Source organism: Vulpes vulpes, chromosome 8, assembly GCF_048418805.1.
Source record: "Vulpes vulpes isolate BD-2025 chromosome 8, VulVul3, whole genome shotgun sequence".
NCBI lineage: Eukaryota > Metazoa > Chordata > Mammalia > Carnivora > Canidae > Vulpes > Vulpes vulpes.
The window spans coordinates 105,277,817-105,301,487 of NC_132787.1; the positions used below are offsets into that span (position 1 = coordinate 105,277,817).

Genomic DNA, 23,671 nt, shown 5'->3' on the forward strand with positions numbered 1-23,671 from the left:
TACTCCATTTGCCTCTCTTGTCATTACATGGTGTGTGCATGTATGTGCATGTGCGTGAGGGGCTTCTCTTTCACATGAACACTAGTCATTGGATTTAGGAAGGCATGACCTCGTCTCAGCTTGATTACATCGGCAAAGATGTTATTTTCAGATAAGGCTAGATCTGTAAATACTAGGGGTTAGGACTTGAACCCTATCTTTTTGGGAGGAGATAGTTCTACCCACTACAAGCATTAAAATGTCTAATTTGATGAAAATGGGGAAATTATGAGGTATCTGGCTGTATGTCAGATAGCTTATATTATTTAATCAATACTGTTGACTTCCTTATGCACAGCATTATAACTTGCTCTGGAAGGGAGCAGGGTACCCCTGCCTTAGGAGCTTTTGCTCTGGTGGAGAAAAGTAAGATACCAAGTAGGCAACAAGGCAAGGTAAAACAAATAGATGATATGGGCACCTGGGTGGGTCAGTCAGTTAAGTGACTAACTCTTGATCTCAGCTCAGGTCTTGATCTCAGGGTCATGAGCTCAAGTTCTATGTTGGGCTCCATGCTGGACATAGATCCTACAAAAAAAAGAAAGAAAGAAAGAAAAGAGAAATAACACATGGATGATGAGAGAAGCAAGAAACATGCCACGAGAAGAAGACATTTAGCTAGTCCTACCCAGACAAGAAGAGGTGTTGGTGGAGAGCAAGCAGACACAAGAAAGTCACTTCAGAAGCAGAAGAGAGGGGGAGGTAGTGAGGGATCATGCTGGACGATTTCCTTAAATACCAAGTAAGCAAATTAACTAGGGCTTCTCTACAGAATGAAATACTTAGAAATAGTTTATGAAACCTAAAGAGTTAAAAAGTGAACGTAACTGGGGCACCTGCCTGGCTCAGTTGGAAAAGCATAGGACTCTTGATCTCAGGGTCGTTAGTTTGAAAGTTTGAGATTACTTTAAAAAAAAAAAATTAATGTAACTAGATATAGGGTGGTATCCTGACTTGGACTGGGGAACAGAAAAGGAATATTAGTGGCCAAACTGTGTGATCCAATTAGTGCTTGCTAGGGGCTGGGAGGGGGTAACAGAGTGACTGTGGGTGTGGAATTACTCTCTGAGGTGATTAAAATGTTCTGGAACCAGATAGTGGTGATGGTTGTACAAACACCGTGAATGTACTGAATGTCACCAATGGTAACTTTTATGTTATGTGTGTGTTTTATCACTATTTTGAAGGGCCATAAAAGACACATTACCTTAAAAATCGTAAAAGCTGATGTTCACTTTTATGCAAGATGTGGACATTAGGAGAAGCCAGATGATGAGTATGTGGGAACTGTGTTTGAACTTTGGAACTTCTCTATAAATCTAAAATAATTCCAAAATGAAAACTCTATTTTAAAAAATATGAAAAAAAAAATCCATGTGTCCAGTTCTGTTTTTTCAGGCCAATATCACATTGTGTGTGTTTTTGTTTCTATGTACCTTCCATGTTTTGAGATAGAAGTCCTTTGAGGGAAAATGTATGATGTGGGTCTCTTTGGTATCACTCCCCCCCCCCAGCTTTACTGAGGTATAATTGACAAATAAAAATTGTATTTAAGATGTGCAACATGTTGATTTGATATACCTACCTATACATTGTGAGATGACTTCTGCAATCAAGCTACATGACACATCTACTACTCACATGGTTACCATTTTTGTGTGTGTGTAATGAGAAGATTTACTCTTAGCAAATTTTAAGATACAACACAGTATTGTTAACTATAGTCATTATACTCTATGTTAGATCCCTAGAACTTACTCATTTTCAAAGTGTAAGTTTGGGGGAACCTGGGTGGCTCAGTTGGTTGAGTGTCTGGCTCTTGATTTGGCTTAGGTCATGATCTCAGGGTCCTGAGAGAAGCCCCTGTCAGGCTCCATGCTCAGAAGGGAGTCTGCTTGAGTCTCGCTCTCCTTCTCTGTCCCTCCTCCTGCTCATATGGTCTCGCTCTCTCTCAATAAATCTTAAAAAACAAAACCAAACCTGAAAGTGTGTGCCTTTGATCAGCATATCCCATTCCCACCCGTCCTCTCCCAGCCCCTGGCAATCACCTGAATTTGCCTTTTTAAAAATTACACATCTGAGTGACTTTTTTTTAAATTTTTATTTATTTATGATAGTCATACAGAGAGAGAGAGAGAGAGAGAGAGAGAGAGAGAGGCAGAGACATAGGCAGAGGGAGAAGCAGGCTCCATGCACCGGGAGCCCGACGTGGGATTCAATCTTGGGTCTCCAGGATCGCGCCCTGGGTCAAAGGCAGGCGCCAAACCGCTGCGCCACCCAGGGATCCCTCTGAGTGACTTTATACATGTACAGTATTTGTCTTTCTGTGTCTGATTTATTTCACTTATAATAATGTCCTCCAGTTTCATTCATGTTGGAAATAGCAGGAATTCCATTTTTAGGGCTGAATAATATTCCATTGTATGTCTATACTACATTTTCTTTAATCATCCATCTCTCTGAATACTTGGCCTTGTTTCCCTATCTGGGCTATTGTACATAATGCTGCAATGAACAGGACAGTGTGGATAGGTCTTCAAAATACTGATTTCATTGCCTTTGGGGATATTATTCTTAAAATACTAGTAGAATTTCCAGATCTTAAACATTCAACAACTGAGTCTGTTTTTCTGAAAGGTGCTAAATAGAACAGGTTTTCAATTAAGGTCGCTGGCCACTGTAGAACCAGAGGGTAATTGGTGATGGCCTCCTCTCTGGGGCCTGTCAACCCAAGAGTGATGACTTATGGCCACTTTAGACCTGAAGTAATTTCAAACCAGCACGAGTTACCATTTTTTCTCTTTATCCAATCTACTCTCTATATTCAGTTATTCATGTGGTTCAATTACTCTGAGATCTCAAGGGAGAGAGAAAGGATCAAAGAACAGAAAGAACTAACACAGCTCCATATTTTCTATGGTATATAATATAAGGAGGTATGATTCCTCTGCTCACGATGTCCAGTGAGTTGCTGCAAATAATCCTCTGATAAAGATGCCTGATAAGAAAAAGGCATAAAAAATGTGTGTGTGTATGTGTGTGTGTGAGAGAGAGAAAGAGAGAGAGAGAAATGGTTACTAAAAATTTTTAGAAATGAATCTCCTTGAAATATTTTAAATGAAATGGCTTGTTTCAAAAAAAAAAAAAAATGAAATGGCTTGTTTCCTTCTCTTTTTGAACTTGGGAGGAGATATTATTCCAGTTCCAATTAGACCTGGTTATTGTCTTGCCCATTAAATAATTTACAAAAGAATCATTTGTTTATTGTTCAGGATCCTCAAATATTATGCTCTATGCATGATATATTTTTCAATTTTCTTTCTAAAAGAATCTGAAATAAGTTACAATTTCTGAACTAAAATCTTGGATGTAATCATCTACCAAGAACTCTAGTTTCCAAGAGAGGAAAAAATAAAACAAGAGTTAAAAAATAAAACGAGGAAATCAGAGAGGGAGAAAACCATTAAAGGCTCTTAATCATAGGAAACAAACTGAAGTTCATTGGTGGGGAAAGCAGATGCTTAACTGACTGAGCAACCCAGGTGGCCTCAGATTTAAACTTTTTAATTCATGTAAGAGTACTATAGCTGGGACATCTTATAACTTCTTGTATTTTTCAAAATACTTATCATTATCTGAACTACATTTTACCTTATTTTAAAATGCTAAGTTCAGGGGCACCTGGGTGGCTCTGTTGGTGAAGCGTTGCCTTTGGCTCAGGTCAAGATCCCAGGAGTCTGGGATCAAGTCCCACATCTGAGATTGAGCAGGGAGCCTGCTTCTTCCTCTGCCCCTCCTTGCCCTTTCCTGCCTCTTGCGTTCTCTCTCTCAAATAAATAAAATCTTCTTAAAAATTAAAAAAAAAAAAGCTAACTTCAAAGCACTATTAACTGGGACTTCCTCTTTGATGTGACTATTCCCTGACTAGTTTCTCTATATAAACAACTATAAAAGTGGATAAATTATAACTAATGATAATTTATGAATAACTAATGAATAAATTGAAACTAATAAAATTGATCCACAAGCAGCACAAGATGTTGTTCCCTAATAAAAACAAAACAAGGCGGGGCAGCCCAGGTGGCTCAGCGGTTTAGCCCCGCCTTCAGCCCAGGGCCTGATCCTGGAGATCTGGGATCGAGTCCCATGTTGGGCTCCCTGCGTGGAGCCTGCTTCTCCCTCTGCCTGTGTCTCTGCCTCTCTAATAAATAAATAAATAAATAAATAAAACAAAAACAAACAAACAAAAGGCAAGGAAAAAAGAAAAAGAGGAAACTAGGATCCAGTCAACCTGCTTAAGGTTTTTTTTTTTTTTTTTAAGTAGGTGCTATGCCCAACTTGGGACTTGAACTCAGGACGCTGAGATCAAGAGTTGCATACTCTATGGACTGAGCCAACCAGGTGCCCAGGCTGTATTTTTTAAAGCAGATGACTTTCTAACTTAGTTCCTAACTTAGGAACTTAAAACATTTATTCTCTCCCATAGTTTCTAAGGGTCGGGAATGAGGGAATGGCTTAGTTGGGTGGTCCTGGCTCAGGGTCTCCGGAATTTGCTGTCCAGCTGCTGGGCTGGGGGACTGCAGTCACTTCAAAGCTCACCTAGGGCAGGAGAGTTCATTTCCAAGCTCACTCTTACAGTCTGCAGTAAGTCTCAGTTGCTGGCTGTGGGCCTCTGTAGGCTTCCTGCATGTTCCACTGAGTGACCTAAGAGAGAGCAAGTAAGAAAGAGAGCACGGCAGATGGAAGATAGTCTCTTACAATTTTGGAAGTGAAATACCGTCACTTCTGCTGTATGCTGTTGACCATATGGACCAACCCTTTGTCCAATGTGTTATTGGGGGACTGACTATACAAAAGTGTATCAAGAAGCAGGGACCGCTGAGGGCTCCTTGGGGGCTGGTGACCACTGTGGCCATCAAATCTCTCAGATATTTAGGGGCACCTGAGTGGCTCAGTTGATTAAGCATCTGCCTTTAGCTTAAGTCATGATCCTGGGTCGTGGGAAGCAGGCTCCCCGCTGAGCAGGGAGCCAGATGTGGGTTGTAGCCCCACCCATGGGATGTAGCTCAGCGGGGAGCCTGCTTCTCCCTCTCCCTCTGCAGCTCCCCCTGACTGTGCTCCCTCCCTCTCTCTGTATCAAATAAATAGAATCTTAAAAAAAAAAAAACCAAACCTCTCAGATATTTATATCCCATTAGGTAAATTTAAAAGAATGACCCTAACAATTTCAATTTTAAATGTATTTACAGGGATCCCTGGGTGGCGCAGCGGTTTGGCGCCTGCCTTTGGCCCAGGGCGCGATCCTGGAGACCCGGGATCGAATCCCACGTCGGGCTCCCGGTGCATGGAGCCTGCTCCTTCCTCCGCCTGTGTCTCTGCCTCTCTCTCTCTCTCTCTGTGACTATCATAAAAAAAAAAAATAAATGTATTTACATTATGATGCAAAGTTCATTCTGATCAATTCTTTTGGGGATAAGAGAATAAAAGTTTGAAGATCACTGGCTCAGACTACTAGTTCTTCTAACCTGTCCCTCTTATCATGTTCCTCTGGCTCTTTATCTCCCCCACGTGGTGTTAATTTATCTTAAAGATACAAACAACTGATAAATGAAAGGCAAACCTCAAATTGGAAATCCTAATTTGGGTACTGATTTGTAAATCGGATTGCTTCATATCTGGACTGTCCCTGAAAATCTAGGACTTCTGGATATGAGTAAGAAAATGGATCAAGAGCTTTACATTTTAATAAACGGCATTTATTGGGGCACCTGGCTGGCTTCGTTGTTAGAGCACGTAACTTGGTCTCGGGGTTGTGAGTTCAAGCCCCATGTTGGCATGGAGCCTACTTAAAAAAAAATTAAATGGCATTTATTAAATAGATAGCTAAGTGCCTTCTGTGAGCAAGACACTATAGAGCTGTGAAAGACACCAAAAAGTATAATCTAGGACCTACTAAAGTTCTAAGCTGGAGAGTATGGTGCCTAGCTGTTCAGGAAATGATACTCTAATTGTATTTAAAAAATTGTGGGGTCCCTGGGTGGCTCAGTGGTTTAGCACCTGCTTTCAGCCCAGGGCATGATTCTGGAGTCCCTGGATCAAGTCCCACATTGGGGTCCCTGCACGGAGCCTGTTTCTCCCTCTGCCTGTGTCTCTGCCTCTTTCTCTGTGTCTCTCATGAATAAATAAACAAAATCTTAAAATTGTATACAGGGGCAATTGGGTGGCTCAATTAGTTAAGTGTCTGCCTTTGGCTCCAGTGGTGATCTGGGGTCCTGGGGTAAAAGCCAATCTTTTTAATGGCTTTCCCCTACTCCATAGGGGAGCCTGCCTCTGCCTCCTCTCACTCATCCTTTCTATCTCTCATGAATAAATAAATAAAATCTTTAAAAAATTATATACAATGGTCGCATTTTAAAATCATATATATGATTTTTATGATTATATATATGATTATATACAAAAAATTATATACAATGGTCGCATTTTAAAATCATATATATATATATATATAATTTTTTTTTTTTTTTAAGTAGGCTCCACACCCAGCCTGGAGCCCAAGGCAGAGCTTGAACTCACAATGCTGAGATCAAGACCTGAGCTGAGGGGAAGGGAGGGAAAAATAAAACACGACAAAGTCAGAGAGGGAAACAAACCAAAAAGGACTCTTAACCATAAGAAACAAACTGAGGGTCGCTGGAGGGGGTCAGAGGGAGGATGGTAACTGGGTAACTGGCATGAAGGAGGGCACATGATGTAATGAGCACTGGGTGTTACATGCAACTGATGAATAACTGAGCTCTACCTATAAAACTAAAGATACACTATATGTGAATTAGTTGAATTTAAATAATAAAAAAAAAAAAGACCTGAGCTAAGATCAAGAGCCAGAGTCTTAACCAACTGAACCACCCAGGCATCCCAAGGGATACAGTTTTTTTTTTTTGGGGGGGGGGGAGATAGTTTTTTTAAAGCGTGCAATTTACAGAGATAAAATTTTGCTTACTTTCTGATTAGGTATGCCATCACTGTTTATATTTAATAAGAAGGCATACCTCAGATGAACAGACCAGGTTCAGCAGAGCCGAAAGTGCAAAGCCAGTAAGTAACCGTGGATAACAACTGTTGGAAAAGATGCTGAGATTTTCCTGAGGCATACCACAATGAACCTGTTTAAACCACAGTTTATTTTATTGGGAACTAGCCTTGAAACGAGGTCACCGAAGGAGTCTATATCCTATTCCTAACAATTTACCGCTTGGTAATGGAAGAAAGAGGCTGTTCCACTCACTCTCAAGTGGAAAATGTGTTATGTCCCCACTTGTATAAATTTTAGTTGAACCCAACGAGCCCCACGCATCCGAGGCCATGGGAATGTTTTCTTCCGTACTATAAACACTCAACTACACAGAGCTAAAATTGTGCAAAGGATTGCAAAACAGAACTGCTTTGGGACGTCTCCAAACCAAGCTACACGAACCAGGCGGAATTGACTTTTTATTTTTATTTTATTTATTTATTTATTCATGAGAGACACAGAGAAAGAGAGAGGCAGGGACACAGGCGGAGGGAGAAGCAGGCTCCGTGCGGGGAGCCCGACGCGGGACTCGATCCCGGGACCCCAGGTTCGTACCCCAGGCTGGAGGCGGCGCTAAACCGCCGGGCCACCGGGGCGGCCCCAGGAATCGACATTTTTGAAAGCTGGCTGCTAGAGCCCAGCTCCTGCACTCACACAGGCGAGGAGTGCGGCTGGGACGCCAGATTCTCCGGGTCTGCAGACCCCGGGCCTGCCCGCCGAGCCCCGCTCGGGGCCGCGGGCGCCTGCAGCCTGCGGGGCCCGGGGCTGCTCCGGGGTCAGGCGCAGGGCCCCCGCCGTCCTGCGGCCCAGGCGCTCCTTGGGTGGTCGGTGCCCCCGAGCACGCACCGGGCCCGGCGCCCCTCCGCCTCCGCCCGGGGGCTCAGCGCGGCTTCCACAGCAACGGCGACCCTAACCAGACCGGGGGCGCCCAGGGCACGGACGCCTCCGAGCGCCTGCTCGCGCGCTCCCGCCTCCCTGGCGGCGGTCACCCGGGGACACAGGCGAGGCCAGGGCGGGGCGAGTCAGGACGTCCGGGGCCGCGTCGGCCCGGGAGGGAAGGACGAAGAGCGGGGCGGGGGGCGGGGCATCAGGGGGCGGGGCGAGCGAGGGCCTCCCGGCAGGCCGCGCGGCGCCGGGCTTCCGGCTGGGGGCGGTGCGGGGGTCGGCGGCTACCGGAAGCGGGCTGAGCCGCCGTCTCGGAGCGCTGCCCGCACTTCCGGGGCCCTCGAGCCGGGCTCTCTGGAGTGTTCCGGTAGGCGGCGCGGGAGGAAAAGGAGGCGAGAGGGGCCGGGCCGGGCCGGGCGGATCCCCTTCGCTGCCAATGTGAGCAGTGTCCCGAGCCCCCGTCAGGCGAAGGCTGCCCAGAGAGGTGGAGCCGGTGGCCGGGCCGGGAACATGAGGCGGTGTGTCCTCTTCTGGACCAGCGTGGTTCCCTTGGTGCTGGCGCCGCGACCTCCGGAGCAGCCCCCGCAGCGACTGGGTAAGGGCCGGGGCGGGCCGGGGCGGGCTGGCTGGGGGCCGGCGCCCGGAGCCCGGAGCCCGGAGCCCGGAGCCCGAGCCCGGCGCGCGCCGCTTTCGGGGAAGAGCAGGACCTCTCCGGTGTTTAGGGGCGGGGTGTTGGACGGCCGCGGCGCGTCCCGGGGTTTTGGGTGCTGGAAGGGGGTGTGGCTCTTGGAGTGCAGGGAAGGGAGGGAGCGGGCTGGCCTCTATGAATGGGAGCGGGATCCTGGAAGGGGCCCTCGGGGGGGACTGACGGCCCGGGGGGTCCGCCTCCGCAGCGTGTGTTTGGGAAGGAGGTAGGGGTGTGCGTGGGGTCCAGGTCCTGAGGCGCCCCCGGCCTTGAGGGGTGCGGGTGCGAAGGGCCGGCAGCTCCGCGGCGACTCCTGGCTCTGCCCGGAGCGAACTCGAAGTCCTGCTGCTGGAGGTTCTTCTGTGCAGTCATCTGGCTGGAAGGCGGTGACTGGAGAGCGCATCCCGGACTTGGCGCTTTGCGAACGTCGCAAGCTTTTGCCCTGGAATTGTGGCTCGTTGGAGGGGCTGCGAGGGGGGCGCCTGAACCTACCGGGCCAGCTCTTTGATACCGCTTGAACGCCTTCCTGGCCGTTGTAAACGAAGAGATTATCAGGGATGACCAGTTGGATCAGTTTCGAGCCAAGGAGGTGGAGGGTTCTTATTTAGATTTTTCTTTTCTTTTTTTCTTTAGTTAAAAGGACATCTTTTCTGTATTTAAATTCAGTTTAGCTAACAAATACCGTATTATTAGTGTTAGGGGTAGAATTTAGAGATTCATCAGTTGCATGTAACACCCATTGCTTATTAGCATCAAGTTTCTTTCTTTCTTTCTTTCTTTCTTTCTTTCTTTCTTTCTTTCTTTCTTTCTTTTTATTTCTTTCTTTCTTTTCTTTCTTTCTTTCTTTTCTTTCTTTTTTCTTTCTTTCTTTCTTTCTTTCTTCTTTCTTTTTTCCTTTCTTTTCTTTCTTTTCTTCCTTCCTTCCTTCCTTCCTTTTTTCTTTTTTTTTTTCTTTAAAGATTTTATTTATTTGTTCATGAGAGACACACACACACACAGAGGCAGAGACACTGGCAGAAGGAGAAGCAGGCTCCATGCAGGGAGCCCGATGTGGGAGGAAGGCAGACAGATGCTCAACCAACCACTGAGCCACCCAGGCGGCCCTCAAGTGCCCTCCTTAATGCCGGTCACCCAGTTATCCCTTCTCCCCACCCAATCTTATTTAGCTTTTCTAAAGAGATTGAACTTTAGTTTGGACGTTCATTAAGGGGTGTGAAATTTGTGTAAACTTAACGAAGTCTTAGGGTTCTTTGCCTTCTAAAAGTTGGCATGTAAGACGGTTTATTTATTTATTTTTATTTTTATTTATTTATGATAGTCACACACACACACACACACACACAGAGAGAGAGAGAGAGGCAGAGAGACAGACACAGGCAGAGGGAGAAGCAGGCTCCATGCACCGGGAGCCCGACGTGGGATTCGATCCTGGGTCTTCAGGATCGCGCCCCAGGCCAAAGGCAGGCGCCAAACCGCTGCGCCACCCAGGGATCCCTGTAAGACGGTTTAATTTGTCATTATGAAACGTAGTATATTTTCCCAGTGGGCAAAGTTGATTTTTCATGGTTGGTTTTTTTTTTTTTAAGATTTTATTTATTTATTTATTTATTTATTTATTTATTTATTTATTTATGAGAAACAGAGAGAAAGAGAGAGAGAGGCAGAGACACAGGCAGAGGGAGAAGCAGGCTCCATGCAGGGAGCCCAACGTGGGACTCCATCCTGGCACTCCAGAATCACGCCCTGAGCTGAAGGCATGTGCTCAACCACTGAGCCACCCAGGTGTCCCAAAAACCTTAGTTTCTAGATGAATCTTCCATGACATTCACAGATCATAGAGATTCTTTTTTTATTTTTATGCTTTTTATTTTCAAAGTGTAGACCACCATTGCCAGAAAAAGGGTACACTTATTCACCAAAGGTTAGAAGAACATGTGCTGTATGGAAGTATTATGTGTGACATTGGAAATAGAAAGATCACACAGTATCTATCTTCAAAAAGTTTTGCATAGTTGTACAGAGATATCTAAACAGATAGTTCGGAAACAACATGGAGGAGAGAGAGATACACTACATTATGGCAAGTATTGTTAACCGTGAAAAGATGTGGAGAGCCTGGGAAAGTTATAGAAGGCTCCCCGAAGGAGGTGATACTCGAGCCCAGACTTTAAATTTAGGTAGGTGAAGAGGGAAGAATTAGTGGGGGTACTTAGAGACTGTAGAGTTGAAAGGAACCTCATAGATCATGTTTTAGTTTTCAAAATAAAAGGACAAATGAGTCTCAGAGACATAGTGAGTTGTCATGTTCTCACAGTGATAAATCTATGCCTTGTGGGTATTCTTTCTTTTTTTTTTTTTAATTTTATTTGTTTATTCATGAGAGACACAGAGAGACAGAGAGACAGAGAGACAGAGACAGAGAGAGAGAGAGAGAGAGAGAGAATGAGAGGGGCAGAGACACAGGCAGAGGGAGAAGCAGGCTCCATGTGGGGACCCCGATGTGGGACTCGATCCCCGGTCTCCAGGATCACGCCCTGGGCTGAAGGCGGCACTAAACTGCTGTGCCACCTGGGCTACCTGGTATTTTTTCTTTTGAAGAATAATGGTGTATGTGTGTTTGATGGCTCCAGATGTGATTAGTTCCTTAACTTAATCTTACCATTATTTAGATTGAACTGGTCAAGATCAAAGAATAGTTTTATAGTTAAGGAGCATGGTTTATTGTAGCCTACTTGTCTTATAAGTGTTACTGTAACCTCAGTATTAAATTTTTAAGCTGGCATGCCTGGGTGGCTCAGTGGTTGAGCATCTACCTTCGGCTCAGGGCATGATCCCAGGGTCCTGGGATCGAGTCCCACATTAGGCTACTTGCAGGGAGCCTGCTTCTCCCTCTGCCTGTGTCTCTGCCTCTCTCTCTCTGTGTCTCATCAATAAATAAATTAAAAAATCTTTTTTTTTTTTTTTTTATGTAGTCATACAGAGAGAGAGAGAGAGGCAGAGACATAGGCAGAGGGAGAAGCAGGCTCCATGCACCGGGAGCCTGACGTGGGATTCGATCCCGGGTCTCCAGGATCGCGCCCTGGGCCAAAGGCAGGCGCCAAACCGCTGCGCCACCCAGGGATCCCAGAAATCTTAAAAAAAAAGTTTTTTTTTTTTTTTAGCAAACTACTTGCCATATGGGTTCAAACTCATAACCCCGAGGTCTAGTTGCATGCTCTACCAACTGAGCCAGCCAGGTGCCCCTCAGTACTAAATATTGATTAGGGATTTGATAATATATTTCTAAAAGATTTTATTTTATATTTTATAAAGACATCTTATCCCTACTGAGCAGGGAGCCTGACATGGGGCTGGATCCCAGGACCCTGAGATCATGACCTGAGCTGAAGGCAAATGCTTAATCGATTGAGCCACCCAGGCTCCCTGGGATTTGACGACATTTTTTCTGAAGGATAGAAATATATACTAGAATCCTGGCTTTTGGAGTACTCTACAGGACACCCAAGATGATTTCAATTGAACTGTTATGAATTGCATAATTCAGGAAAGTTGTGAGTCATGTGAACTTAGTCATGATGATATCTTGAAGTTGCAGCTGGGGTGTATAAGTCTCACTCTGATTTCAAAAGTGTTTTCCCTTTGTGTTACTTTTAATAAAAGAGGATGTAGTGGGTGGAGGGAAAAAATATAGGTCACAGATGAGGGATAAAAGTTTGTATCTGAAACATATTTTGAAATTTACCTTGAGGTTATTGGTGTGGGGATTCTCCACATTGCAGTGCTTGTTTTTCATTATTGACAGCACCATTTTGCTCAGTATTTGACATCTGGCTTCCTCTTTTGATATTAACTTTGCTTACAGGGTCCATTCCTTTGAAACCTAAATACTTAACCACCCTAACTGTTCCAAAGGAGATTTAATGCCAGTCTGCTTGGAAGTAGTCAAAGAGATAAACTGTATTTCAAGAATAGAATGAAGAATAATCAGAGAGCCATGGTGGAGACTTTGGGAGAAATCCTTTTAGCTTTTATGGAGTTTCCAGAACATTAAGTATAGGTGTCCTTTGAGGCCACGTGTGGTTGATTTTCTTATATCCCTTAATTTAGCCCTAAAATCAACCAAGGGAATTGGTATCTCCCTCCCCACACTGCTTATTTTTCTCTCTCTCTCTCTCTCTCTCTCTCTCTTTTTTTTTTTTTTCTTTTAACATGAGTTGTAGGCTTTGACAAATCTCATCTTCTGCCTTGGTTTCCCTTACATTTGATTGTATTTTGATAACTACGTATCCCTGACCTAGACTTATTCTCTGAGGCTCCATACTCAGGTATCCAACTGCCCACTTGATATTTCTGTCTCTGTATTCACAGGCACTTCCAATATAACATGTGCAAAATTACTTAGGTATGTTTATTTGATGAGAAGAAAGTATAGGATACAATGTTTACTCTAAAGAGATGGGTGCTGGAAATTGTGGAAGTAGTCTCAGAGTTTCCATGTGACTGGTCTTGCTGAAGAATCTTGGCTCTGGTGAAGAGTTCTTGATAGGGAATGATTGAGGCAAATCATCCTCTATCCGCCCTAACTGCTGTAAACCTAGAAAACTAAGTTTCTAATTCCCGGGCCCTGGGGTCTACTGCCCAGCAGAGAGCACTTGCTCTGTTCTCATTTTTCTCATCCTTTAGTCCAGGGAGGGATTCACCCACATGTAGGGCCTACTTCACAGTAACCTGTCTAGGTCCCTACCTTTTCCTGCAGAATTTGAGGAGTCCTCAAGAGCATTCAGGTCTCATGTGTCTTCTGTACAGGCAGAATAAAGAGTTCACAGCAGTCCTGCCTTTTTTCTTTTCCACTTCTGACACCAGACGTAGGAGCCTGATACTGATAGTGTCATCTTGGGAAATTCTTTGTACTCCACAGGGCAGAGGAGTTGAGAGTGAGCAGTGGGCTACAGGGGTTCTGCATTATACTTGCAAGTTATATTCCAAGAATATGTGATTTATTGGAAAAAGAAAAGAGAAATTAAGTAAAAAAGTCCATAAACATTCCTGGACTACTTTTGATACAACAGCTGATTGTTTAAAAATTGGTTTTAATTAATTAATTATTTATTTTTAAAGATCTATTTATTCATGAGAGACATAGAGAAGCAGAGACAGGCAGACGGAGAAAGCAGGCTCCCTGCGGGGTGGCGATGCAGGACTCAATCCCAGGACTCTGGGATCATACCCTGAGCCAAAGGCAGACACTCAACTGCTGAGCCACCCAGGCGTCCCTAAAAATTGGTTTTATATTAAAAGTGTTGACTCTGGTCTTGATGAAAGTATAGTTTGTCGTTTTATCAATCAGTAAGTGGCCATAAAAGCATACCCCAGAGATGAAACAATTTGGGTGTAAAAGAAGAATGGAGTGGAAGATTTATCAAATCTATAGGCCACTTTACCCCTACATTGAGAAAGACGATTTATTGCAGGCCTGAAACTCCAGCTTTCTCCTGGTTCATGGAGAACATATACAAGGAATGAAGTATCAGCTGCCTTTTACTGCTCATGTCAGTATTGAAAATCATACAAAACAGATTTGATTTCTTCCTGCCTAAAATCACTATGTGACTTATCAGTAAGGTAATTGTAAATATATGATGACGTAATGCCGAAAAGTCCTATGTAAATGAACAATGTAATGTAATTGCAAACTACATAAAGAACAAGATGTAGTGTGGAACTCCAGAATCTTTCAGCACCCAGCTGTCCTCATCTATCAACTCCTCCCCCAAACCCGCTCCTACTCGTGCTCCTTTTTTTTTTTTTTTAATCTCAGTGAATATGGTGCCACTATCTACCCACATACCCATGCCAGAAACCAGGGACTCTTTTCTTGATCTCTGCCTAGATTGCTTGGCTGCTTACTAGCCAATTTTCCAGACTCCAGTCTTGTTCCCCTCTAGCCCACGCTCCACACTGCAGTCACAGTGATATTTCTTAGAGCTGTTGCCTGTCTGCAGTCCAAAATTCTTAATTTAGTTCCAAGGCCCTTCATAACCAAATTCTGCCCGCCTGCAGTCTCACACCTCTTCCCATCTGTGTGCTGTTGCGTCCTCTAGCTTCAGGGAGTTGCTTTCATTTCTTTGAGTGTTATGCTCGAGTTTCTTGGGGACGGGGATGTCAGGGTTTGTGTTATGCTCTCTACTTAGAATCCTATCCTTTCTTTCTCTTGGTGATCTCCTCTTCCTTTTGATCTTAACTTCAATACTGTTTCCCTGGGAAAACATCCTTGGCTCCCCAGGCAGGGGTTCCTCCTGCTCTGCCCTTCCATAACTTCTTACAACTTCCTCTCCCTTGGTACTTGACATACTTTATAATTTTTTTGTATGGTGGTCTTTCCTTCAGCGTCATACTATCAGTAATATATTTCTCTTTCTTTTATTATATCCCTAGTGCCTGGAAGGTGGAACATTTTCAATAAATGTTGAATAAATGAATAGGTGGAGCCTGGTGGAAGGGAGGAAAATGAAGTGCAGAATGTCCGTGCAGGAAAGGAATGGTGAGGGTGGAAAAGACACAAAAGCAAAGCAATATCTTTTCCACCCTCACTAGGGACGGTAGGGTCTCAGACTAGAGACTAAGCTGACAAGAGGCCAAGTGAGGGAAACCATAGCATGTGACAGAGAAGAGTGAGGAGGGATGAGTAGGGGATACCGAAATAAAGTACTCTGGTCTGACCTTTGGAATTGTGCTTGTTGTTTTCTAATTTTGTGTTCGTAGCCAGTCCAAATGAGAAAAGCTCAGTTGTTTACGGGACTGCCTGAACAACTCGTAGAAAGCAAGGAAGGGGTTCTCATCCTGCAGCCATTGTGGAGTGCTAAGAAAGAGAATTACGTGGCTTATACTTAAGCTTATTGGGAGATTTGGATATAGATAAAAGATAAAATCTTGGGAAATGTTTGAGATTCTGTTGAAAAAGCTATAAAAAAATTGAGATTGCTAGTGGTTGGAATTTTGGAAGTGAAGTACAGTGAAATGCCAAGTATCTGAGAGACTCCTTGCTAGTGAAGGGCAGTAGTGAGAGCAGGATGTCTGTTGGTTGGGTGAGGGGATGTTTTCACCATGTTGTCTGGAATGGCCCCAAGGCATCCAGTGTGAGATATCTAGTTATTATAAAGGGACAAATTACAGTTGAAACACATTACTTAGGTATTTTAAAGTGCTTTAGCAAGCTACATTTTAAAAGTGCTTATTATGAAAAATATACCTAAAGATAACCAGTGATATTACTATCGTGTTCTTTCTTTTCTCTAGGCCTATTTTTATACATAGTTAAGACCATGCAGTGTGCATAGTTTTTTTTAACCTATGTTTGTTTATTTAATGTTATAGCGTATTTTCCCATGTTCTTAAAAATCTGTTACCAGCCTTTTTAATGATTATAGATTTTTTTCATTTGAAAGTGCTATAATTTATCTGTTTCTCAGTTATTAATTTACCTTATTTCTGATTTTTGTTTTTAAAAATAATGCAAGTCTGAAAAAGGACTGTCTTTGTGCCTAAAGCTTTTATATTCACTTTGTGCTGCTTCCTTGAGCCTAGTTCTAGTTCAGTGGTTCTCAAAATGGAGTGTATCAGCATCACTTGGAATGCATGTAACACAGACTGTTGGGCCTCAACCTAAGGATTTCTGACTGAGTAGGACTGATAGGAGACCTGAAAGCTGGCCTTTCTAACAAGTTTCCAGGTGATGCTACTCATATGGGGACCCCACTTTGAGAACAACTGGCCTGTGTTATTGACAATGACAGTACAGTATTGAGGTTAAGTTTCTCAGTCAGTAGGAGTGATTATGATCTTGAATGAAACTGAATTCATGTATCAACCTGTATCAGGGAAGTAGAGCTATAAAAGATTGTATCAGCACCTCAGCATTGAGAATTTGTGCAATTTGTACACACAGCAGTGCAATTTTTGTAAGGTTCTGTGCTGGGTGTTGTGAAGTAAGGGTACTGTGAATAATAAAACCCAGCTGCCATGGGATGCCTGGGTGGTTCAGCGGTTGAGTGGCTGCCTTCGGCTCAGGGCGTCATCCCGGAGTTCCAGGATCAAGTTCTGCATCGGGCTCCCTGTGAGGAGCCTGCTTCTCCCTCTGCCTATGTCTCTCCCTTCTCTCTGTCTCTCTCATGAATAAATAAATAAAATTAAAACACAACAAAACAAAACAAAACCCAGTTCCCTTTTGTCTGTTTTACAATCTACTTGTGAGATAAGACAAATATAACCCAAAAGTGCCAGAAAAAGGGAATTTAACAAAACAAAGGGCTATAGAATTCAGAGGGAGGCGAGATCATATTTGGTTGACACATCAAAAAGGAGGAGGCCAAGAAGTAGAAGGTCCAAGAAAAGCTAGGATTTTTTTTAAACTTTTCTTTTAAAAATTAATTTATTTAAAGTAGGCTTCATTACCAATGTGGGGCTTGAACTCAAGACCCTGAGGGGATCCCTGGGTGGCTCAGTGGTTTAGCACCTGCTAAACCAGGGCGCGATCCTGGAGTCCCGGGATCAAGTCCCACATTGGGCTCCCGGCATGGAGCCTGCTTCTCCCTCCTCCTGTGTCCCTGCCTCTCTCTCTCTCTCTCTCGCTCTCTATCATAAATAAATAAATAAATCTTAAAAAAAAAAAAGACCCTGAGATCAGGGGTGCCTGAGTGGCTCAGTGGTTGTGTCTGCCCTTAGCTCACTACATGATCCTGGGGTCCTGGGATTGAGTCCCACATCAGGCTCCTTGCAGGAAGCCTGCTTCTCCCTCTGCCTATGTCTCTGCCTCTCTCTTTGTGTCTCTCATGAATAAATAAAGTCTTAAAAAAGAAAAAAAAGACCCTGAGGTCAACAGTCACCTGCTCTACTGACTGAGCCAGCCAGGTGCCCCAGAGCTAGGATATTTTTAAGGAGTTTCACAAGTATGGCATCAGTGAAGCTTGGAGTTTTTGGCCAGAGAAGCCCAAGTTCAAATCTTGGTTCTTGTGCTAAATTAGCTTTGTGATATAATTCTCCCTGAGCTTGTTTCTTCATCTGTAAAAAGAAGATACTATTTCAGGTATGTTTGTGCAGATTACATAATAAAACACCCAACAAAGTATCTTGTAGGAAACACACACTCAAAAATTGTTGAATAGGCTGGCTCAGTCAGTAGAGCATGTGATTTTTGATCTCAGGCCACAAGTTTGAGTGGAGCCTACATTAAAGAAAAAAGTGGAAAAAAAAGATTGAATAAATGTAAGCTTCTTGAAGGGTTTTTCATTGATGCTTCTATGCGTTGTAATCAACAAGGCCAAATCACCAAGGACCATCTATTGGCATAAAAGTGAATGATGCCTTTTCAAATAGCTTTTCTTCGGATTAGATTTTAAAGGAAATTTTGTTGATGGAAAATGAGTGGTACTCAACAAATGTAAACTTTGCTGCCACTTTATTTAGTATTATCTTGAATTAGACCCTGGGTAGACTTTTTTTTTTTTTTTTAAAGATTTCATTTGTTTATTTTAGGATGAGCATGGGCATGCTGGGGGAGGAGTGGAGGGAGAGAAGCAGACTCCCCCTGAGCACAGAGCCTGACACCAGGCTCAGTCCCCATGACCCTGAGATCATGACCTGAGCTGAAATCAAGAGTCGCTTATCCGACTGAGCCACCCAGGCACCCTGACTTGGCTTGGTTTTGATGAAATTTAGCATGCTTACCTCTTGTTTTCTTCAGGTTTTTCCTGAATAGTATAATAGTGAAGCATCTTCCTTTAGACCACTCTTTATAAATTGGCCCTGCCTCCCTGTCTTTGCTGTTCTGCTGTAATGTCCATAGCACTGACATATATTGTGCATTGTATGTCTCTCCCACACTGAAATGAGTACTGCAATAGGCAGGAACTTGGCTCTATTTAATACTGTATCAGTACTGCAACCAGTGCGTGGCACATAACCATGAATTAGTGAATTGGTAAATGAACTAGTTGAAGATTTCAGGAGAAGAGGGAAAAGAAGAGTATTGTGTCAGGTCTTTTAAAAGTGATTTTGTGGGCGTATTTATTTTATTTTTTAAAAAGATTTTATTTATTCATGAAAGACAGAGAGAGAGAGAGCAGCAGAGACATAGGCAGAGGGAGAAGCAGGCTCCTTGCAGGGAGCCTGATGTGGGACTCGATCCTGTGACTCCAGGATCATGCCCTGGGCTGAAGGCAGGTGCTAAACCACTGAGCCACCCAGGGATCCCCTTGTGGGCATATTTAACCTCAGTAACAATATACTTGTATTTTAAGCTCCTGGTGCTGTATTTTAAGGACATGCTAAGTCCAATGGAATGATTTTGAATATCATTGCTTCTGTAGTGATATTTGTTGAAAAAAAGCTTCAGCTTATTTTTAGACAGTTTCTACAGAGACTTTAGTCACCTAAGTTGTCTTCCAAAAATCCTCTTGATTTTGGAAGAGACAGCAGAGTTGCTGATAAAAAGTGACTTACATTGGTATCATATACGTTAGAGTATACTTTGGCTCTATACCAAATAAAAACATTTTTGTGCATGTTTTATCTCTGGGGCAGCACATCTTTGCTTTTCTTGGGTTCCAAGTCAGTTTAGTAAAAGAATTAATGTTGTTTTTTTTTTCCCCCCAGGGATTAGTTTGGTCATATCACTGCTGCTTCCTGAAGTTCAGTGGATTGTTGATTCTGCTGTGTCTGTTGAGGGCAGGAGTGATTGGGATATTACCCCTTTTTTGTTTTTTAATTTGGAATATGTAATTTTTCTGTAAAGATTTACTTTTGGTTTGTTCAGGCCATTGATATGTTTGTTGCTCTTTCATACTACGTGTCAGCTGATAAGGAATTGATGTAGCCTGGGTTAGCAGTGGTCAGGTGGAGTTGGTCACCTTCATCTTAGCAATTCTAAGTAGACAAGCCAGAAATGCCTTTAATTTAGAATTTAGTTGATTATGTAGTATGATACTTTTTGAGGTATCAAAATTATTGGTGTCTGGTATGGATATGAACTCATGTTCAGATTCCCTAATTGTCACAAGTACCTTTCCACATTGATTTGTTTGACCTAGGATCCAAAATGGTTCACACATTAGCTTGCTTGCTGTATTCTTGTCTATAGAAGTCCCCACTTATCTGTGGGGGATACATTGCAAGACTCCCAGTGGATGCCTGAAACTGGGTATGATATGGTAAAGTTTCATTTATAAATTCAGCATAGTAAGAAATTAACAGTAATAGTAAAATAGAACAATTATAATAATAGACTGGAATGAAAGGTGAATATGGTCTCTCCCAAAATCTTTCTCTCTCTCTCTCTTTTTAAAAAATATTTATTTATTAATGAGAGACAGAGAGAGAGAGAGGCAGAGACACAGAGGGAGAAGCAAGCTCCATGCAGGGAGCCCAACGCAGGACTCGATCCCGGGTCTCTAGGATCATCACACCCTGGGCTGCAGGTGGCGCTAAACCGCTAAGCCACCCGGGCTGCCTCCCCCCCTTTTTTTAAAGTGAGCTCTATGTTCACTTTAAATGTGGGACTTGAACTCACAACTCCAGGATCAAGAGTTGCATGCTCTACAGACTGAGCCAGCCAGGCATCCCCCTTAAAAATCTTATTTTACTATACTTAACCCTTCTTGTGATGATGTGAGATGATAAGCTGCATATACGTTCAGATGAAGTGAGGTGAATAATGTGGGCATTTTGACCTACTGTTAGGCTACTGTGTACTGACCTTCTGACAGACCACAGCTGACCTCAGGTAGTTGAAACCTTAGATAAAGGAGGACCACTATATTATGTCTCCACTTTCTTTCTTTCCCATGCCATTTATCTTCTAAAGAACTTGGAAATATTTTATTCCAACAAAAAATATTTTATTTTGTAGGAATTCTGATATTCTAGATGTGGCTGATTGCTTCCTAAGGTTGTTAATTTGGTAACCTAATCTCTTTATGTCTTAAAAACTAAAAGTTAGGTCTTGATTAAATTCAGGTTGTGTGTTTTTTTTTTTCTTCTTATATATCTATTTTGGCAAGAATTTTTCATAGGTTGTGCTTAGCACTTCAAGATGCGTTATATCAGGAAAAGTTTGTTGTCAGACTCTGTCATTTTAGTGATATTGTAATTGATTAGTAAGTTAGGTGTTAATAATCATCTTACCTTTATTTCAGAAAACCTTGATTCTTTACTCTCAGACTACGATATCCTCTCTCTATCCAATATCCAGCAGCACTCAGTAAGAAAAAGGGATCTACAGGCCTCAACACATATAGAAACACTACTGACTTTTTCAGCCTTGAAAAGGTAATTTGAACTATTTATAGAAAAATATTGGGGTAACTGGGGACTTAGTTTGGCAAAAGTAGAAAAATAAGGGTGTTTATTAGAGTCTTAGGAAGTTATGTTTTAAAGATTTGTAATTGATATAATTACAGTCAGTCATAATTCTTATATCACTTCTTACTCTAAAATTCATAGTGATGATTATTAAAAACAGGCAAATGAGTATTCCAAAGGTATTAATGATAGTAATAATGTTTATGGGATTCTAACAAAGGATTTTAATTAATTGAATGATTTGTAGTACTTTAAAATATTTTGTGCTACTTTACAACCATGAACTACGCACTAAATATTATCTTTCTTTTATATATGAACACACTGAGTTTTAGAGATCAAGGGTTTTTTCAGGACCCCACAGCCTTGTGGTAAGTTGAATAGAGAATTCAGAGCTGTGTGTATATTGAAGTCCCCTTACATCGTAGCATAAATTGATGTGATCTGTTTGGGCAATAATTTTGCTTTTTCTTACATCTTACAGATGTAAATCTGTTAGATAATTGCAGGCCTTTTTCTAAAGTCTTTTTAGGGAGCTTTACTAATATCAAAACAAACACTGAGAGAATGTTAATGGACTGAAGCAGAGAGAGAAACACACTTCCTGCTGAGCAGGTGCCTAAAGAGGGGCTCTATCCCAGAATCCCAGGATCATGACGTGAGCTGAAGGCACTTAACGGACTGAGCCACCCAGGCACCCCAACAAATATTTTTCAAAAAAGAAAGTAATACATGTACTTGATTTAAAAAGCAAACTGGGGGGGGGGGGGGAGTATAAGAAATTTTCACTTCTTCAGACTTCCCAGACATAGAGAGCTTTCCTGAATAAACCTCTAAAATATTTTATTTTTTATTATTTTTTAAAGATTTTATTTATTTATTCATGAGAGACACACACACACAGAGAGAGAGAGAGAGAGAGAGGCAGAGACACAGGCAGAAAGAGAAACAGGCTCCACGCAGGGAGCCCGACGTGGGACTCGATTCTGGGACTCCAGGATCACGCCCTGGACTGAAGGCAGGCGCTAAACCACTGAGCCACCCAGGGATCCCCTCTAAAAGATTTTAATGCATATTTTTTGCATATAGATCTGTGTATATGTAGGTGATATAGATAAGTAGATTTACCTCATTTTTATAGCTGCATAAATATTTATTTATTTATTTTTATTTATTTATTTATGATAGTCACACAGTGAGAGAGAGAGAGGCAGAGACATAGGCAGAGGGAGAAGCAGGCTCCATGCACTGGGAGCCCGACGTGGGATTCGATCCCGGGTCTCCAGGATCGCGCCCTGGGCCAAAGGCAGGCGCCAAACTGCTGCGCCACCCAGGGATCCCTTTTTTTTTTTAATATTTATTTTTTAAAAAATATTTTATTTATTCATGAGAGAGACAGAGAGAGAGGCAGAGACGTAGGCAGAGGGAGAAGCAGGCTCCATGCAGGGAGCCTGATGTGGGACTTGATCCTGGTACTGCAGGATCACACCCTGAGCCGAAGGCAGGTGCTTAACCACTGAACCGCCCAGGCGTCCCTGCATAAATATTTCTTTTGCATAGAATTGTAACGGTTTGTTGGCTAGTAACTTATAGCTACATATTATTTAACCAAAGTGATTATTATTTCTTATAGCAAACCTCCAATAAATATCTTTGTGAATATACCTTATCTAGGTTATTTTTTTTTATAGGATACATTCCTGAAAGAATGAGTCAAGGATATACATATTACAAATGTTTACTGCTGTTACCATATTTCTTCCTAAAGACGTTAGCCCAATTTATTCTTCTAGTAGCAGTTTATGAGCTTACCTGTTTCCTGTTACCCTTAGCAATACAAGGTTTTATCAGCCCTTAATTTTTGTCCCTGTGAATGGGGATATATCTCATTGTGTTGATGATTTTTATCTTTTTTTTTTAAGTGTCGTGGCTCCTTTTTTTTTTTTTAAAGATTTTATTTATTCATGAGAGAGAGAGAGAGAGGTAGAGACACAGGCAGAGGGAGAAGCAGGCTCCATGCAGTGAGCCTGATGTGGGACCGGATCCTGGGTCTCCAGGATCATGCCCTGGGCTGAAGGCAGGCACCCAACCGCTGAGCCACCCAGGAATCCCTGTGTTGATTTTTATCTTGTTTGAAATTGAGCATCTTTTCATGTGTGTAAATCATTTATTTTTCTGTGTCTACCTTTTTGTATCCTTTTACCATTTTTCTGATAGGTTTATTCGATTCCTGAATCATAGTCATGCTTAGTATATTTATCATATGTGAAACTGATATTTTATGCAGATATATTTTATAATGTCTTTTTCGTTTTTTTTCTAGTTATTGCCATCGTCCTTAGATTATTTTTGAATAATTTCTTTCTGTTAGAGTTCATGTCAAAATATTGTTGTATTGGTTATCCAAGCTTCCAGGCCTATAGCAAATTTGAGCAGTGATGATGATGATAATCTACCTGGTGCTTAATTTCATGTAATTTATTTGAGGCACTTTGCACACGTTCTCTCTAATTCTCACCATGCTCCACAAAGAAGTTTTTGTTACTCTCTTTTTGGGGGAAAAAGAATTGAGACTCAGGTTGGGTAACTTGCTCAAGGTCACTTAGCTAGTAAGTGGAAGATAAAGGATTTGA

General features: G+C 42.4%; 1 protein-coding gene across 3 annotated transcripts in view; it reads left to right on the forward strand.

Moving 5' to 3' along the window:
* Positions 1-7,475: 7,475 nt before the first annotated feature.
* ADAM17 (ADAM metallopeptidase domain 17) overlaps positions 7,476-23,671 on the forward strand; it is a 49,933-nt gene continuing 33,737 nt past the window's right edge. The window contains exons 1-2 of one of the 3 annotated variants that reach the window (XM_072767749.1): positions 7,476-7,661; positions 20,873-21,005. Coding sequence is in view for 1 of the 3 variants with exons in the window: in XM_026009122.2 (XP_025864907.1) it covers positions 8,510-8,594; positions 20,873-21,005 (218 nt within the window). In the remaining 2 variants the exon portion in view is untranslated. Of the gene's footprint in view, positions 7,662-8,138; positions 8,595-20,872; positions 21,006-23,671 lie in introns of those variants that run through there. The other 2 variants (XM_026009122.2, XM_072767750.1) reach the window with 2 other exon arrangements.